The sequence below is a fragment of the Hemitrygon akajei genome, chromosome 13 (assembly GCF_048418815.1).
Source record: "Hemitrygon akajei chromosome 13, sHemAka1.3, whole genome shotgun sequence".
Lineage (NCBI taxonomy): Eukaryota > Metazoa > Chordata > Chondrichthyes > Myliobatiformes > Dasyatidae > Hemitrygon > Hemitrygon akajei.
In genome coordinates, this window is record NC_133136.1 from 36,788,899 (window position 1) to 36,808,004 (window position 19,106).

At 42.1% G+C, this 19,106-nt stretch overlaps 1 protein-coding gene across 2 annotated transcripts in view; it reads left to right on the forward strand.

Moving 5' to 3' along the window:
* Positions 1-19,106, forward strand: part of LOC140737766 (integrin alpha-2-like) — a 167,874-nt gene that overhangs the window by 27,585 nt on the left and 121,183 nt on the right. For both annotated transcript variants that reach the window (XM_073064396.1, XM_073064395.1), the window contains exon 2: positions 6,658-6,778. In XM_073064396.1, coding sequence (XP_072920497.1) covers positions 6,658-6,778 — 121 coding nt within the window. The remainder of the gene's footprint in view (positions 1-6,657; positions 6,779-19,106) is intronic.

Below are 19,106 nucleotides of genomic sequence, written 5' to 3' on the forward strand. Positions count from 1 at the left end.
AAGGTACATAAGTCACCCGGACCAGAGGAACGGCACGCGAGGGTTGTGAAAGAGATAGCATCAGAGATTATGGTGGCATTAGAACTGATCTTTCAAAAATCATTAGACTCTGGCATGGTGCCAGAGGAGTGGACAATTACAAATGTTACTTCACTCTTTAAGAAAGGAGGAAGCAGTAGAAAGGGAAATTATAGACTAGTTAGCCTGACCTCAGTGGCTGGGAAGACATTACATTGAATTGGTAAGGACAAGGTGGTGGAGTACTTGGTGACACAGGGCAAGATAGGACAAAGTTAACATGGTTTCCTTAAGGGAAAATCCTGCCTGATGAACCTGTTGGAGCTCACCCTGCTCTTCTTGGGCACTGATATGATTGTTGCCCTTCTAAAGCAGGTGGGAATTACCAATTATAGCAATGAGAAATTGAAAATGTCTTTAAACACCCCCACCAGTTGGTTGGCACAGGTTTTCAGAGCCCCACCAGGTACTCCTGTCACCTTGCGAGGGTTCTCCCTTTTGAAAGACAGTCTGATGTTGGTGTCTCAGACAGAGAACACAGAGCCACCAGGTGCCACAAGGATCCTCAGACCTGTTGTTTTATTCTCCCTTTCAAAATGTGCATGAAAGTTGCTGAGCTCACCTGCGAGTGGAATGCATCACTGCCATTCATGATGTTAGGATTTGCTTTGTAGCTTTTGACTGCAAACCCTGCTGGAATTGACAGGCACTTGATTCTGCCTCCAGCCTCGTTCAGAATTGCTACTGTATTTTTGAGATGGCCCTCCATTCCTGGGTCGCCTGACTTAAATGCCACAGATCTAGTGTTCAGCAGACTATGAACCTCCTGGTTCATTTATGACTTCTGATCTGGTTATGTATGGTATGTTCTCATAGACATACACACAGGCTTTAATGAAGTCGCTGACAGCTGTGGCATACTCGAAGATGAATCCCTGGATACAGTCCAGCCCACCGATTCAAGGCAGTCCTGTAAGCGCTCCTGCACCTCCCTTGTCCATATCTTGGTCCTCACTACTGATACTGTAGCTTTCAGTCTTGTCTCTGCCTATATAGATAGATAGATAGATAGATAGATAGATACTTTATTCATCCCCATGGGGAAATTCAACTTTTTTCCAATGTCCCATACACTTGTTGTAGCAAAACTAATTACATACAATACTTAACTCAGTAAAAATATGACATGCATCTAAATCACTATCTCAAAAAGCATTAATAATAGCTTTTAAAAAGTTCTTAAGTCCTGGCGGTAGAATTGTAAAGCCTAATGGCATTGGGGAGTATTGACCTCTTCATCCTGTCTGAGGAGCATTGCATCGATAGTAACCTGTCGCTGAAACTGCTTCTCTGTCTCTGGATGGTGCTATGTAGAGGATGTTCAGAGTTATCCATAATTGACCGTAGCCTACTCAGCGCCCTTCGCTCAGCTACCGATGCTAAACTCTCCAGTACTTTGCCCACGACAGAGCCCGCCTTCCTTACCAGCTTATTAAGACGTGAGGCATCCCTCTTCTTAATGCTTCCTCCCCAACACGCCACCACAAAGAAGAGGGCGCTCTCCACAACTGACCTATAGAACATCTTCAGCATCTCACTACAGACATTGAATGACGCCAACCTTCTTAGGAAGTACAGTCGACTCTGTGCCTTCCTGCACAGGGCATCTGTGTTGGCAGTCCAGTCTAGCTTCTCGTCTAACTGTACTCCCAGATACTTGTAGGTCTTAACCTGCTCCACACATTCTCCATTAATGATCGCTGGCTCAATATGAGGCCTAGATCTCCTAAAGTCCACCACCATCTCCTTGGTCTTGGTGATATTGAGACGCAGGTAGTTTGAGTTGCACCATATCACAAAGTCCTGTATCAGTTTCCTATACTCCTCCTCCTGTCCATTCCTGACACACCCCACTATGGCCGTGTCATCAGCGAACTTCTGCACATGGCAGGACTCCGAGTTATATTGGAAGTCTGATGTGTACAGGGTATCCAGGGAGTAGAAGTATAGCCAGGTGATCAGACTTTCCAAAGTGCGGGCAAGGGATAGCACGGTAACACTCTTGATGGTACGGTATCAGTGGTTCAGTGTGTTGATTCCTCTGGTTTTACCAATAATTTGTTGGTAATATTTACTTACAGACTTTTTCGAGCTGGCCTCATTAAACCTTTGCAAAATGACAGGGAAGGCATCAGCATCACAGTTTCATGCCTGTTTATTCCATCGCTCATTTCATCTGGAGCCTGTTTGACACTGGTCTGAGGTGGGATGTACCCTGCTACAAGATTATCGCTGAAGTCTCCTGTGGCAGATAAAATGGGTGGTACCTGATCGCAAGATGTTCCAGGTCGGATGGGCAGGACAGGGGTAACACCACAACATTTGCGCACCAGAAGGAGTTGATCATAAAGCATACTCCACCACCTCTGGCTTTGAAAGACTCAGCAATGCTATTTGGTGGCGAAGTCATCAAGCTGCATCTGGACTGGTGGGGGCATCCAAGACACCATGAAACAAAATAAGACAACGTCCTAATGCTCCCCCCCCCCCCCCCCCGGTACAGCAATCTAGCTCTGAGATCTTCCATTTTATTTACCAGAGACTGTATGTTTGCCAGCAAGATGTTTGGTATTGGGAGCCGAAAGCCACACTTCCTTTGACCAACTTTTAAACCAGACTGGCATCCTCTCTTCCGCTGTCTTAAAGGGGAACCACACTAGCGACCAGAGTCCAAGTTTCATTGTCTTTGAGTAGTAATAGATGTTTTAATTGCCTTAAAACAATGTCTAAGCCTTTTTTTATAGTCCAGAATGAGTGGCGTCTCATTGAAACATAGATCTTTTAGAGGAAATGTGGAATTAAGTCAAATCGGACACTGTATAATTTCAACCAACTGTTTCTTCTTTTATTACAACTTCAGCCGGCAAGAGATCAGGGATCTACAGTAAACAAGACTCAAACTCTTACCAACCGGACCTTCCTAAGATCTCTGATTATACTACAGATACAGCTTATTTTATAGTCATTGAGTATGTGACTTGGACAAGGTTCACTCATTGCGATTATAACATCGTTAACCGTCATGCTGAATCAGTTCCCCGCTATCATTTCCTCTCACGGTTGCTAATAAGACTAGACATTGTACTAGACAGTGATTCTACCCATAAGTTAATCACACATCAGAAACAAGTTTAGATAGTCCAGACAGTTTCTCTTTCAATACTTTTATTAATATTATATAAATTGCATGAATACAAATACAGAATTCATAAGGATACAAGTAATACAAATTACATTACATTTAAATCACAGTATCCCATATTCCATATCAATCATGTAAAAAAAGATTGAATTATGAAATAAAATAATTATATTTTATTAAAAATATCTACTCCCACTACCAAAATGAGCTGGTTAGTTTAAAAAAAAGTGGGAAAAAAAACTTACCATATAATTATATTATATTATAATTATAATGGCTCAGATCCATACTTTAATAACAGTTCAAAGATTATGAAAATAGCTCAGAAAAGGTCCCCATAACATTAGAAAATCATGTTTAGAATCAGAAATCGAACAACGAATCTTCTCTAGATCAAGGCACAACATAACTTCAGATGGTCATTCAACATGAGTGAGCGGGGCAGCCTCCTTCCACTTGAGCAAGATTGCCCTCCTGGCCATAAGAGACATAAAGGTCAATACCCGCAAATTAGATGGCTTCAGTTTTGTAATACTATCCTCAACAATACCAAACATGGCAGTCAAGGGATTGGGCTTAAAACTAACATTGAAGAGTATAGGAAAAAGTTTGAAATACATCTTTCCAAAATTTTCCAAGGCTCAGACATGTCCAAAACATGAATTAGTGTGGCCACTCCATTAGTACATCTATCACAGTAGGAGAAAGTATCTGCGTAGAAACGAGAGAGCTTGTCTTTGGACACATGAACTCTATACATCACTTTGAATTGTAATAAAGAATGACGAGCACATAATGATACAGAATTAATCAATTTTAAAATAATCTTCCAGCTCTCTTCAGATATGAAAATTAGTAAATCCTTTTCCCAGTCTCCTTTAATTTTATCTAAAGAGGCCTTTTACAGTTCCAACAGCAGACCGTAAATGTAAGATATTGAACCATTGTCAAAGGGTTTCAGATTAAAAATTGTATCTATTATATTCTTATCTGGACTTGTAGGAATGAATAGTGTGCAGTTGGGATTTTTAAAAATCTCTAATCGTAAGTATCGAAAAAAGTGAGTATTGGAAAGGTCAAATTTTGTTGAAAGTTGCACAGAAGAAGAGATTCCCTCCATCAAACAAATCCTGAAATCATTTAATACCAAATCTATCCCATTCTTTAAAAGATAGGTCAATTAAAGATGGTTTAAAAAACAATTAGAAAAGATGGAACTCGAGAGGGAGCGTCTCAATAAACCAGAATGTTTTCTAAACTGTAACCAAATCCTCAAAGTAAGTTTGACCACCACATTGTCAGTTAGTTTATTTTAAAGACAAAGGAAGTGAGGATGCAGATAAAGACAGTTTCAACTACAAGTTAATTATAAAACAAGAACAAGCTGCTCAGACAACATTTAATTGTGGTTACAAGTACGTGACAAGACGTGTGTTACTATCTAAAAGAATCAGCAAAACATTTAACTCTTTAACTTCATTAATGCACTTCTTTATCAGTTCGAGTTTCATTGACTTTGAGTAGTGATAGATGTTTTAATTGCCTTAAAATTATGTCTAAGCCTTTTTTATAGCTTAGTATGAGTGGCAGTCTCATTGAAACATAAGATCTTTTAGAGGGGTTAACGGAGTAACTGTGAGGAGAATGTTTCCCTCAGCTGAGGTGAGGGCTCAATCTCAAAATCCCTTAACTCACAAGGTTGTGAATCTTCAGAATTCTCTACCCTGGAGACTTGCTGAATCCTGGGAATTAATTTCATTTTAAACTGGACTTCATTGGTTATTAGATTTTGGAGGAATTGAGGGATATGGGAGAAGGCAGGAAGATTGTTTTGATATATATGATCTCACTGAATAGCAAAGCAGACTCAAAGGTCCAAGTACTTCTTCCTGCTTCTATTCCCCATGTTTTTAATTTCTTGTGTTCACTGGACACCAAATTCAAGGCTATTAATTTCTATTAAGAAAAGCAGTATCCTGGCATCTGTTTCCCACCAGAACAAAAAAGACCTTCACTACTACTCCAATTTTATATCCTTGTCTCTACTGTTTTTTTTTCCATGGATTTCAATCTTAATGTTAAACTTGTGTGTTATTTTATCAAGTGCTCTTTGAACATTCATATACACCACATAAAGTAAATTTTTCTCATTAATCAGTAGTCAAACATGATTTGGTATTAACAAATTCATGTGGTTTTCCCTAATTAATCCACACGAATGCTAATTCAGTTCCTGATTATCATTTCTAAAAGGTTACTTGCCATTCAATTTTAAATTTGGTTTACCATTGATTTCACGACTATTTCAGGATTATTTCAGGATTATATGGGTCGGCACAACATGGAGGGCTGAAGGGCCTGTACTGTGCTGTAGTGTTCTATGGTTCTATATTGTATAAATTCTTATGGACCACATTTCTATTCTGAGCTCTCTGTGGTTGATCTAGTTGTTGGGTTTCAGGTTTTGTATCACCTCCCTTCACTCCCACTACCATCTCCTGTTCTCCAATCTTCAGAGAGAATGGATCAAGTAGCACATATCTGTTAATTACTCCAGAATGATCATTATGATCTGCATGTACTGCAGCACCTGCAAAATTTAGTTTTATTGACTGAATTGCTATCTATTATATGCAAAATAATTTAGAATTTTGTCTTGTTCAATTTTGTTTGTTTTCCCTCTTAGTCAATTTATGAATGCACACTCACATAGTTTGGAGAGCCTGAGCTCTTTTCAAACACTTCTGCTAAGAATATAGTTTGCACAGTGATACAATTTTCTAACATGAGAGGGCACAGTTTTAAGGTGCTTAGAAGTAGGTACAGAAGAGATGTCACGGGTATGTTTTTTACGCAGTGTGGTGAGTGCGTGCAATGGGCTGCCAGCGACTGTGGTGGAGGCGGATACAATAGAGTCTTTTAAAAGACTCCTGGATAGGTACATGAGTAACCAAAGGTAATTTCTAAAGTAAGTACATGTTCAGCACAGCATTGTGGGCCAAAGGGTCTGTATTGTGCTGTAGGTTTTCTATGTTTCTATGACCAAAATCTCCGCCTTCAGCAACCTCAGATTCATCTTGTCTGAACTGAGTGATTTATCTACCAAGTTCTGCTAGACTTTGCAGTACCTCCTTGTTATCATTTTTTAATCAATTAATTATCCAACAGCAGCTTATTATTGCCAGCATGGATATAATAGGCTGAATGTGTAAATCAAATGATTGGGAATAACATAGAATTGAGTGGATATAGGATCAGTTCACAAGTGTAAATAGAAAGGGATAAGAGAGTTTTCAAATTAAAACTGCATGGTAAAATAATAACCATTAATCAATTATGCTTCAAAAGTATAGAATTACTTAATATTGCAGCAATTATTTTCAATTATTACTTCAATTACAAATCATGGACTTGTTTTGTTTATGTCCTTTTCATAGGTCTTCTTCAGCTATCCCAAGGATTTAACATTGATGTGATGAAAGCCCAAATGTTTTCAGGCCCGCCAGATGTTCTCTTTGGCACCTCAATTCAGCAGTTCTCAAACCCGGATGGTCAATGGTAAGGCAAAGGTTACTTCGTACGCAAGTTATTTTGAGAAAAATGCAACATGCTGTAGTTGACCACATGTCAAATGCTGAGAGACTACTTGGTGCCTGAAACTGTAAGGCAAATTTTTAGCATGAGACATTAATCATGCAGCATTGAGATGTAGTTTGAGAATCTTTGGAATTTCCTCCCTCAAAGGGTTAAGGTTTTTCAGTGGTTAAGTATACTCTAGGTTAAGATTGATGGATGTTTTGGACACTACAGGGGTAAAGTGATACGAGGATCAGAAAACAGCGTGTACTGAGATATAGGAACAAGTGTTCAATAATGAAGCAAACTTAAAGGCATTTTTGTGGTTCTATTACTTGTCATCTTTGACCCGTTAATTCCTACTGGACCACCTAGAATGATAATGTAAATACAAATGCATGATCAGTAAATTTGGCCGATAAGGTAGAATGCTTTTTCATTTGGGAATGATGTTAAGATGCCAGCTAAGTGATAAGTAAGTGAGGTTTAAATTATAGGAGCACTGCTCATATCATAGAAATGTGAAATTTTGGAAAGGAAGTTTATTATTTTAGGAAATTGTTCTCCATGCAAAGAAACATTAGAACTGTTGATGGACAACTTTAAATCTATCTCTGCCAATAGAGAAGGTGAAATAAAAAGTCATAATTTAGATTTCCAGAAAAAAGAGGAATACTCAAAATGATACAAAGCAAGCAACTCTTAAAATAAATAAACTACATGCCTAAGTTAAGGTGAAACATTTATTTCTTTTAAATATCATTATTTTGTTAGTTTCATATGCTACACAGCAGCTCCATGATTCTATGTCCATTGTATTTTTGCCATGTTTTTCTCAATTTTTATTGATATCACTGAGCTTCATCCTATACACACCGAGAGTGCTTAATTTCAGTACATCGTGCTGGATTTCCCCAAGAATATGAATGGCACAATGTGACTGCAAGTCTTTCTGTCAGAACATTAAGAAATAGAAGCAGGATTAAACTATTTGACCCTTGTGCGTGCTTTCTACTCGATGGTAAACCTTGTAGAAGTACTACTTCAGAGTGCTTCCAGCAGCCCATGTTGCAATGCTAAGCTCAGTACTGATGGGATAGACTCCCTACATTTGTCATGTGAAGTCATATCCCACCCAGATACCAACAGTGTGCTGATTGATGGGTTAATTGGCCAGTTGCTCCTTCTAGAAGCTGATGGGGGTGGGGCTCCTCCAATGCACCTTACAAATGTTAGAATAGTGTGGAACTCAAAGTTTGCAGACCACGGTCTACCATCTGTCATCTTTCTGGATAATGGAGATCATTGATTTGGAAGCTGAAGTAGAAAAAGCCTCGTCAAGTTGTTGCAGTGTTTGTTTTTGTGTAGATACACAATACAACCACAGTACACTTGAGTTAGAAAGAGTGAAGGTTCACATTAGTGGGATTTGATAAGTATTACACAGATTAGTCAATGCAGGGTAGATGGTCATTAGTAAAACGTTTCCGTACCCAATAGGCAGTTTCTCTAAAGGTATTCTAATACTCTAATAGAACTTCTCTATATCTTGCACACGTTGAATATTAAATCCACCTGTGGGCCTCTTTCTCCCTAAACATGGTCATTCCTGTTTGCAGTTGGCCTTGCAGTTCACCCCTTTTAGTTCTAAACATTTGTATTCTCCAGGTCTAGATGACTTTTAATAGAACTCATTCTGCTGACCACTTAGATTATTCTATCTCTGCCTCCTTGCAAGGTGTCCCCTACCAATACTTTTAAAGTTGACTACTGCTGTTATTCACTCTCTCTCAGCATTCTTTTACCAAAATCTAATGTTTACACTAATTTCACTGAGCCACCTCAATGTCCAGCAAAGATGCAGAAGAGATGTAAAGATGTAGGAAAGTATTTTTGAGTTCAATAGTAGTCTAAAACTTGAGGACTGAGTTGGTCACATCACAGTCATTTGTTATTTATGTGATGGCTTGTCAAATCCTTCAGGGTTTCCTTTCCAATGTTCAGCTCTGACACTGGGGCTGTACAGCACCTTAGAGACAATTTTAGGTTCTCCATGAGTTACACATTTGGATCCAGTTTCAAAAAAAGAAAAGCAATATGTGACTGTAAGAAGTACTTGCAGTTTGTGATATTGCCGTGTTTACCTTGGTGATAGGAATTACAAGTTGTGTGATGCTGTGAGTGTGGCCGAGGCAAGGAACTGCTGTGTGTTTTTAATTATTTTAATAATTCCAAAAAAGACGATCGGAATGGTATTTTCAGTCTTACCTATTTCATACTGCAAGCAGAAGACCTGCTCTCTCAGATGAGGGATATTAACATATCTTTTAAAAAAAAACAGATTTTCACTGGCTGGTGGAATATGTCCTTTAAATCTGAAAAGTGAGAAAATGGAATTTTAGATATCTGACTGTGAAGTTCCTTCTCTTTCAAAAAGACCATGATTTTCCTTACATGAGATTTTCCATTATTGATGTTAGATTGTCAGTTTTGATCTGTAATTGGACATCAATATCTCAGCTGATCCTGCCTTTATTGTTAACCTTATTTGGCGTATTCAGCCATTAGTGCAGATAAATTGGTTGAAAATTAAAGGTAATGACTTACTTCCTAACAACAAAAATACAACTGCAGATGCTGTGGATCAAAGAATACGTACAGAACGCTGGAAGAACTCAGCAGGTCAGGCAGCATCCGTGAGAAAAGAGTAGCCAACATTTCGGGCCGAGACCCTTCGTCAGGAATGGGGGGGGAAGAGAGGGCCGAAGCCCAGTAATAGAGATAGGGGAGGGGGAAGGGCTAGAGGCTCCAGGTGGAAAACCAATCAGAGGAAAGATAAAGGGGGGAGGGGATAAGCATGAAAGAACTGTAGAGATAAAGGAGCAGAAAGTTGAAAGGGGAGAGAGGGACCTGGGATAGGGGAAGGGGGAGGGGGAGGGAATTACCGGAAATTGGAGAATTCAATGTTCATACCACCAGGCTGGAGGCTACCCAGACAGTAGATGAGGTGTTGCTCCTCCAACCTGAGTTTGGCCTCATCATGGCGGTAGAGGAGGCCATGTATGGACATATCTAGATGGGAATGAGAGGCAGAGTTGAAGTGGGTGGTAACCGGGAGGTCCTGTCTATTGTGAAGGACGGAGTGGAGGTGCTCGATGAAGCGGTCCCCCAATCTGCATCGGGTCTCGCCGATGTAGAGGAGGCCGCACCGGGAGCACCGGATGCAATAGACAACTCCAGCAGACTCGCAGGTGAAGTGTTGCCTCACCTGGAAGGACTGTCTGGGGCCCGGAATGGTGGTAAAGGGGGAGGTGTGGGGACAGGTGTAGCATTTGCGCTTTCAGGGATAAGTGCTGGGTGGGAGTTCTGTGGGGAGGGACGTGTGGACCAGGTAGTCACGGAGGGAATGATCCCTACGAAAAGCTGAGAGGGGTAGGGAGGGAAAGATGTGCTTGGTGGTGGTGTCCTGTTGAAGGTGGCGGAAGTTGCGGAGGATAATGTGTTGGATGCGGAGGCTGGTGGGGTGGTAGGTGAGGACAAGGGGAATCCTGTCCCTGTTGTGGTGACGGGAGGATGGGTTAAGGGCTGAAGTGCGGGAAGTGGAGGAGATGCGGGTGAGGGCATCTTTGATGATGCCAGAAGGGAAACCACGATCCTGAAAGAAAGAGGACATTTGAGAAGTCCTGGAACAGAAAGCTTCATCCTGGGAGCAGATGCGGCGGAGACGGAGGAACTGGGAATAGGGAATGGCATTTTTGCATTGGGCAGGGTGGGAAGAGGTATAGTCAAGATAGTTATGGGACTCAGTGGGTTTGTAGAAGATGTCAGTGGATAGTCTGTCTCCGGAGATGGAGACTGAGAGATCAAGAAAGGGGAGAGAAGTGTCCAAGATGGACCAAGTGAATTTAAGGGCTGGGTGAAAGTTAGAAGCAAAGTTGATGAAATTGACGAGCTCAGCATGGGTGCAGGAAGCAGCACCAGTGTAGTCGTCGATGTAGCGGAGGAAAAGTTGGGGAGTGATGCCAGTATAGATTTGGAGCATAGACTGTTCCACATAACCCACAAAGAGGAGGACATAGCTGGGGCCTGTGCGAGTGCCCATGGCTACACCCTTGATCTGGGGAAAGTGGGAAGAACCAAAGGAGAAGTTATTGAGAGTTAGAACAAGCTCCGCCAACCGGAGAAGTGTGGTGGTGCTGGGGAACTGGTGGGGTCTGTTATCCAAAAAGTAGCGGAGGGCTTGGAGGCCTTCTTGATGTGGGATGGAGGTGTATAAGGATTGAACATCCATGGTAAAAATGAAGCGGTCGGGGCCAGGGAATTGGGAGTTATTGAAAAGGTGAAGGGCATGGGATGTATCCTGGATGTAGGTGGGGAGAGTCTGAACTATGGGGGATAAAATGGAGTCCAGGTAGGCAGACACAAGTTCGGTGGGGCAGGAGCAGGCTGAAACTATGGGTCTGCCGGGACAGTCAGGCTTGTGGATCTTGGGGAGGAGGTAAAACCGAGCTGTGCGGGGTGTGGGAATTATGAGTTTTTTGGCTGAGGGAGGAAGGTGTCCGGAGTTGATGAGGGTGGAGATGGTACGGGAGACAGTGGATTGATGTTTTTTGGTGGGGTCCTGTGGCAGGGGTAAGTACAAGGAGGTGTCGGAGAGCTGCCGTTTGGCTTCAGTGAGGTAGAGGTCTGTCCGCCAGACTACTACGGCACCACCTTTGTCTGCGGGTTTGATGGTGAGGTTAGGATTAGTGCGGGGAGAGTGGAGGGCCGTGCGTTCAGAGGGAGTGAGGTTTGAACAGGAGAGAGGAGTGGTGAAGTTGAGACGGTTGATGTCTCGGCGACAGTTAGAGATGAAAAGGTCGAGAGCAGGTAGAAAGCCCGATGGGGGTGTCCAGGAGGAGGAGGAGAGTAGAAGCCGGGGGAATGGATCATCACTGGGGGGAGGGGGGGGAATCCTTGTTGAAGTAGTAGGCTCGGAGACGTAGGTGGCGGAAGAAGAGTTCAGCATCATGGCGGGCATGGAACTCGCTGAGGTGGGGGCGGAGGGGGACAAAAGTGAGGCCCTTACTGAGGACAGAGTGTTCTGCCTCAGATAGGGGAAGGTCAGGGGGAATGGTGAAGACACAGCAAGGGTTGGGACTGGGGTTAAGGGAGGGTAAGGAGTGGGAAGTCTCAGGGGGAGGAGGGGTGTTGGGATGTTCAAGGAGAGCGGGCAGAGGGGAGGATGAGGGATCGGAGGGATGGAGAGGGGTTGAGGGATGAAGGGAAGGCTGGGAGTCACAACGAGAATAGGACGGGCGGCAGGACCCTGCGGCAGCTTCGACGGTCCCGGCCATAGGATCCCGGTCTGAGCCGGACCCAGAGCTTATAGCCCACAGGGCGTCATATCTGTGGTCAGAGTCCGGAGAGAGAGAGTTCATTGTCTGCCAGGGGCTGGTGCCCATGTCCAGGGGGCCGTGGTGCCATTTGGGGTCGGAGTCCAAGGTGGATGATTCTTCGACGTGCTGAAGGTCTGAGAAGTAGGAGTCTGGGCTGGAGGCAGTCGTCTGTCTAACTTCCTGTTGTTAGTCTTAAAACAGAAAACGAATGATTCATTGAACAAACAGAGATATGTGTTCATGAACGTATCATGATCTGGGTCATAGTCCAAATTTATAACATCCTTTGGGCTCGTTCCTTAAATGTACAGGTATCCCCTGCTTTATGAATGTTTGCTTTACACCACTTCGCTTTTACAAAAGACCGACATTAGTAACCCGTTTTCGCATTACAAAGAGGATTTTCACTTTTACGAAAATTTTACGCTATTTTGGCTTAAGAAGGTTTCATAGGAACGGTCTACCTTTGTAAAGGGGGGGGTGGAGACCCCTGTACTTAGATTTCTGAAAACTGTTATTTTTTCACACAATCATTATTTTTTCCATAATTTGTCTCCCTTTTGCAATTCATCTTTAAGATTGTCTTATTTGATGTCATTGAGACAACCGTTTAAAATTAAACTTTACAAACTACATGCTCCAAATGAGCCATCAGAAAACACCTTTGAGCCTTCTCAGCCATACTCAGCCACGTAGGTCCAGGTTAACTGGAATACAATATACTTTATATTGTATAAGTTTTTGCAACATGGCACACAAAGAAACATTTATCTTCCAGTGTCAAAAATGCATAAAGTTTTCCTTGTTCATTATTCCTCTCTTGGGATAGACTGCAATAAATTAACTACCGTAGATGTCGGATTATAAGCCGCTACTTTTTTCCCACATTTTGAACAGCTTTGAACTTTGCGGCCTTTAATACGGAGCGGCTAATACATGATTTTTTTCATGCCGCCTCGTAAACATTTTGCCTCATAACAGTAGACCAATAAAATTGATGAGTAGTTCACAGAGGTCCAATGAAATTGTACGATAAATCAAGCGCACTTTCACAATTAAATTATTGTAAATCAGTCATTTGTACTCACCCTCATCAACATGGAAAACACTCGAAGCATTGTGCTGCCTTATGGCAGTTATTTAGATTATAATATTTTCGCTTAGTAATTCATTTTCTAGTTAAAGTTAGAAGAGTTTTAACTATATTTGTTTTCTGTACTACATCGCGGGATGCTATGACGTCACACCCGGTTTCGCGGTGTCTTGTGGGAAAAATGCCGTTTGCGATAAACGGGACGGCGGAGCGAAAACGCTGCTTTTAAGTTAAAGGCGATCAATAACTTTTCCTGGTAGGCTGCAGTATATATATTTTTTACCAGTCGTTAGGAGATATTGGAATGTTGTTCAGTAAAGAAGTATACGCAACGTATATTTAAAAGTAGCCGCGTTACGGGCACGGTTCGAAAAAAAGCATTTGCAATATGTATTTGTTTTTGTTACCATATGGATTTAATTAAAAGTTAAAAAATCCTCACGTGTAATATCTTTCTGTGTAAATATCTCATATTACAACGTGGGACACCTGTGGCCGAAAATCCGGTGCGGCCTAAAATCCGGTGCGGCCTAAAATCCGGTGCGGCCTTTACAATTAAAAAATTGATTTTATTTCTAAAATTAGAGCCAGCGGCTTTTAATCAGGTGCGCTCTGTAGTCCGGAATCTACGGTAGGTGATTTGAACCCAGTTGCAAAAGCACACATTTCCGAGATAGACAATAGACAAAATTAAAATAAAATGGCAATCTGCATATTCCGAGGCAGAAACTTTAGCCTATTGGTCAACATGGAACATTAAAGCTCAAAATTCAAAGTAAATTTATTATCAGAGTAAATTTATGCCACGATATACAACCCTGAGATTCATTTTTTTGCAGGCATACTCAATAAATCATACGGTAATAGAATAATAATCATAACAGAATCAATGAAAGACTGCACAACTTGGGCATTCAACCCATGTGCAAAAGACAACACACTGTGCAAATAAAAAAATCAAAATAATAATAAATAAATGAATCAGCAATCAATATCGTGAACAGGAAATGAAGTAAGTGAGTCCATAGGTTGTGGGAACATTTCTCTGTTGGGGCAAGTGAAGTTGAGTGAAGGTATTCCCTTTGGTCCACAAGCCAGATGGTTGGGGGGTAGTAACTGTTCCTGAACCTGATGGTGTGAGTCCTGAGGCTCCTGTACCTTCTCCCTGATGGCAACAGCTAGAAAGGAGCGGGGTGGTGGGGGCCCCTGATGCTGTTTTCCTGTGAAAGTGTTTCATGTAAATGCGCTCACTGGTGAAGAGGGCTATACTCATGATGGAGTGGGCCGTATCGACTCTTTATTTTGTAGGATTTTCCATTCAAGGGCATTAGTATATCCATACCAGTCTGTGATGCAGCCAGTCAATATATTCTCCATTACACATCTAAAGTATTAGATTTGTCAACATTTTGTCAAAGTTTTAGATGTCATACCAAATCTTTGCAAACTCCTAAGGAGAGGCACTGTTGTGTTTTCATCATAATTGCACTTGCATGCTGGGCCCAGGACGGGTTCTTTGAAATGATAACACCATGGAATTTAATGTTGCTGACCCTCTCCACCTCCGATGTGGACTAGCTTATGGACCTGTGGTTTCCCTCTCCTGAAGTCAGTTCCTTTGCTGACATTGAGTGAGATGTTGTTATGATACGACTCAGGCAGATTTTCTATCTCCCTCCTATATGCCGATTGATCACCACCTTTGATTAGGCCAGTGATGTTATCAGCAAACTTGAATATGGCATTGGAGCTGTGCTTAGCTACACAGTTATAAGTGTAAAACAAGTAGAGCAGGGGACTAAGCACACAGCCTTGTGGTGCACCCATGCATTAGTCTCCTTTTCTATTGAATGGATTACCGTAGATTTCGCACTACAGAGCGCACCTGATTAAAAGCCGTTGGCTCTAATTTTAGAAAGAAAATCAATTTTGTACTTGTACAAGCCGCACCGGATTTTAGGCCGCACCGGATTTTCGGCCGCAGGTGTCCCACGTTGTAATATGAGATATTTACACAGAAAGATATTACACGTGAGGATTTTTTAACTTTTAATTAAATCCATATGGTAACATAAACAAATACATATTGCAAATGCTTTTTTTCGAACCGTGCCTGTAACGCGGCTACTTTTAAATATACATACGTATCGGTAACACAAATTACGTTGCGTATACTTTTTTACTGAACAACATTCCAATATCTCCTAATGACTGGTAAAAAATATATATACTGCAGCCTACCAGGAAAAGTTATTGATCGCCTTTAACTTAAAAGCAGCGTTCGCTCAGATCCAATGCCGCTCGCGTAATGCACTCGTCCCCCTCCTTCCCGTTTATCGCAAACCGGTATTTCCCACAAGACGCGGCGAAACCGGGTGTGACGTCATAGCATCCCGGGATGTAGTACAGAAAACAAATATAGTTAAAACACTTCTAACTTAGAAATTACTAACAAATGAATTACTAAGCGAAAATATTATAAACTAAATAACTGCCATAAAGGCAGCACAATGCTTTTCTTCGAGTGTTTTCCATGTTGATGAGGGTGAGTACAAATGACTGATTTACAATAATTTAATTGTGAAAGTGCGCTTGATTTATCGTACAATTTCATTGGACCTCTGTGAACAACTCATCAATTTTATTGGTCTACTGTTACGAGGCAAAATGTTTTTGGCGGCATGAAAAAAAACCATGCATTAGCCGCACCGTAGTAAAGGCCGCAGTGTTCAAAGCTGTTCAAAATGTGGGAAAAAAGTAGCGGCTTATAATCTGACATCTACGGTATATATTTTGGTCTGGTGCCCTTTCTGTCAGTTAGGAATCTATAATCTTCAAGATCTGTGCGCCTGAACATCTCTTTGCAACTGGATACTTGACTTCCTTATTGGCAGACCTCAATCAGTGATAATTGGAAACAACATCCAATCTTCAGTGACCATCTAAAACAGGTGCACCTCGAGGCTCTGTGTTTAACCTCCTCCATTCTACTCGACATGCATGCATAATTACTTGCCTGAACACAGCTTCAATGCCATCTTCAAATTTGCTGATGTTGTTGGGCCAGTCACAAGTGATGATGAGTCACCTTACTAGAACGCGATAGATTATCTGGTTGAGTGGAGCATAAATAACCTCACCCTCAGTGTCAGCAAAACTAAAGTGCAGACTGTTTACTGAAGGAAGGGGAAGGAGGCCGAACATGCACCAATCTACATTGGGACATTTGCAGATGGCCAGCCCTGAACCCAGCACCTAAATGCAATCATGTGGAAAGCTGTGCCAGGGTCTTCACTTTCTTGGGAGGTTAAGGAGGTTCAACGTGCAGATGTACTGTTCAAGGTATCCTGACTGGTTGCACCATTGCCAGCTACAGTAATTCAAATGCACAGGAACATAAGCTGCAGAGAGTAGTGGCCTCTGTCCAACACATCATGGGTGCATCCTTGAAAAGGCCTCTGTCAGTCAGGGTTGACCATGGACGATGTGGAGACCGAGCTGTTGCTCATGTAGCAAGCTCCCTCTCTCCACACATCTGATGTACCCAAAGGAACTGTGGAGACTGATACAATATGGTACCAGCAGCGTCGCGGTACTTGCCAGTCAGTGTAGGGCTGCCTTACGGATTCCAGCTCTGGGTTTTTCCCTTGAGTTTACTCTTGAAGACTTCCCCATGAGTGGGTATAGCCGAAAGGCAGCGGAGGTTTGAGATCAGAGATTTCCCTTTCCTAGGTGAGCTGCCAACCACGGATGACAAGCCCCATCTGCCCGGACATCCCACACCACCATTAGTAGTATCTACAGGGACACTGCCTCAAGAAGGCAACATCTATCATCAAAAGTCTCCTCCACCTGGGTCATGCCATCTTCTTGCAGCTACCGTTGAGCAGGAGGTGCAAAAACTTGTAGTGCAATCCCACCAGATTCAAAAACAATTATTTCCCTTAACCATTTGTTCTTGAGCCAATAAACAAAACCTTAACTGCTAGAGTATAACAACATTATTACCATTTTGACTGCTTTGAACTAAAATTAACTTTTTTCTTTCATTTATTTGTGTTTCCTTGTAAAACACTGTATAATCTATGTTTCTCTTCTGAAAACTGCTTGTATGATGCTGCTTTCATGCAACTGTGCATACATGTGCATTTGACAATAAACTCAACTTTGGTATTGGGGACAGAGTACTGACATGGACTGAAAATTGGCTGGCTGACAGGAAACAAAGAGTAGTGATTAATGGGTCCCTTTCGGAATGGCAGGTTGTGATCAGTGGGGTACCACAAGGTTCGGTGCTGGGACTGCAGCTGTTTACAATATATATTAATGATTTAGATGAAGGGATTAAAAGTAACATTAGCAAATTTGCTGATGACACAAAGCTGGGTGGCAGTGTGAAATGTCAGGAGGATGTTATGAGAATGCAAGGTGACTTGGACAGGTTGGCTGAATGGGCAAATATATGGCAGATGCAGTTTAATGTGGATAAATGTGAGGTTATCCACTTTGGTGGCAAGAACAGGAAGGCAGATTACTATCTAAATGGAGTCAAGTTAGGAAAAGGGGAAGTACAACCAGATCTAGGTGTTCTTGTATATCAGTCAATGAAAGCAAGCATGCAGGTACAGCAGACAGTGAAGAAAGCTAATGGCATGCTGGCTTTTATAACAAGAGGAATTGAGTATAGGAGTAAAGAGGTCCTTCTGCAGCTGTACAGGGCCCTGGTGAGACCCCACTTGGAGTATTGTGTGCAGTTTTGGTCTCCAAATTTGAGGAAGGACATTCTTGCTATTGAGGGAGTGCAGCGTAGGTTCACAAGGTTAATTCCCGGAATGGCGGGACTGTCATATGTTGAAAGATTGGGCTAGTATACACTGGAATTTAGAAGGATGAGAGGGGATCTGATTGAAACATACAAGATTATTAAGGAATTGGACACACTGGAGGCAGGAAGCATGTTCCCGCTGATGGGTGAGTCCAGAACTAGAGGCCACAGTTTAAGAATAAGGGGTAGGCCATTTAGAACAGAGATGCGGAAAAACTTTTTCACCCAGAGAGTGGTGGATATGTGGAATGCTCTGCCCCAGAAGTCAGTGGAGGCCAAGTCTCTGGATGCGTTCAAGAAAGAGTTAGATAGAGCTCTTATAGATAGCGGGGTCAAGGGATATGGGGAGAGGGCAGGAACAGGATACTTATTGTGTATGATCAGCCATGATCACAGTGAATGGTGGTGCTGGCTAGAAGGGCCGAATGGCCTACTCCTGCACCTACTGTCTATTGTCTGATTGTTGATTGTGACCACATTGGCATGAAATTTGGTTACTGTGCATTGCTGCAAATACTTCCCTGTTTTTTTAGAAGTTCAATTTATCTGCAAAAAATAATTTGAGGAGAATGTTCTCAGACAGCTGACCACAGAAGAGCCTTCTGCAATAAACACTTTTGGTGGATCTCACATTTACGGTTTACCAAGAGTTAGCAGTTATCACACAATGGTGCTTACTCATCTCACAGAATATACAGACTCATTCTTAGCAACACACACCAATGTAGGACGAACTCAGAAATTCCAGTGGGTGCCACGGTAGCATAGTGGTTAGCATGATGCTGTTACAGCTTAGACGACGGAGTTCGGAGTTGAGTTCCGATGTCCTCTATAAGCAAGTTTGTACATTCGTTCCTGTGCGTGCATGGATTTCCTCCAGGTGCACCAGTTTCCTCACGCAGTGCAAAGATGTACCAGTTAGTGTGTTAATTGGTCATTTTAAATTGTCCCATGATTAGCCTAGAGATCCAGTTCTTCCAGTCATCCCCACTCCCCTGCCTTTTCCTCATATCC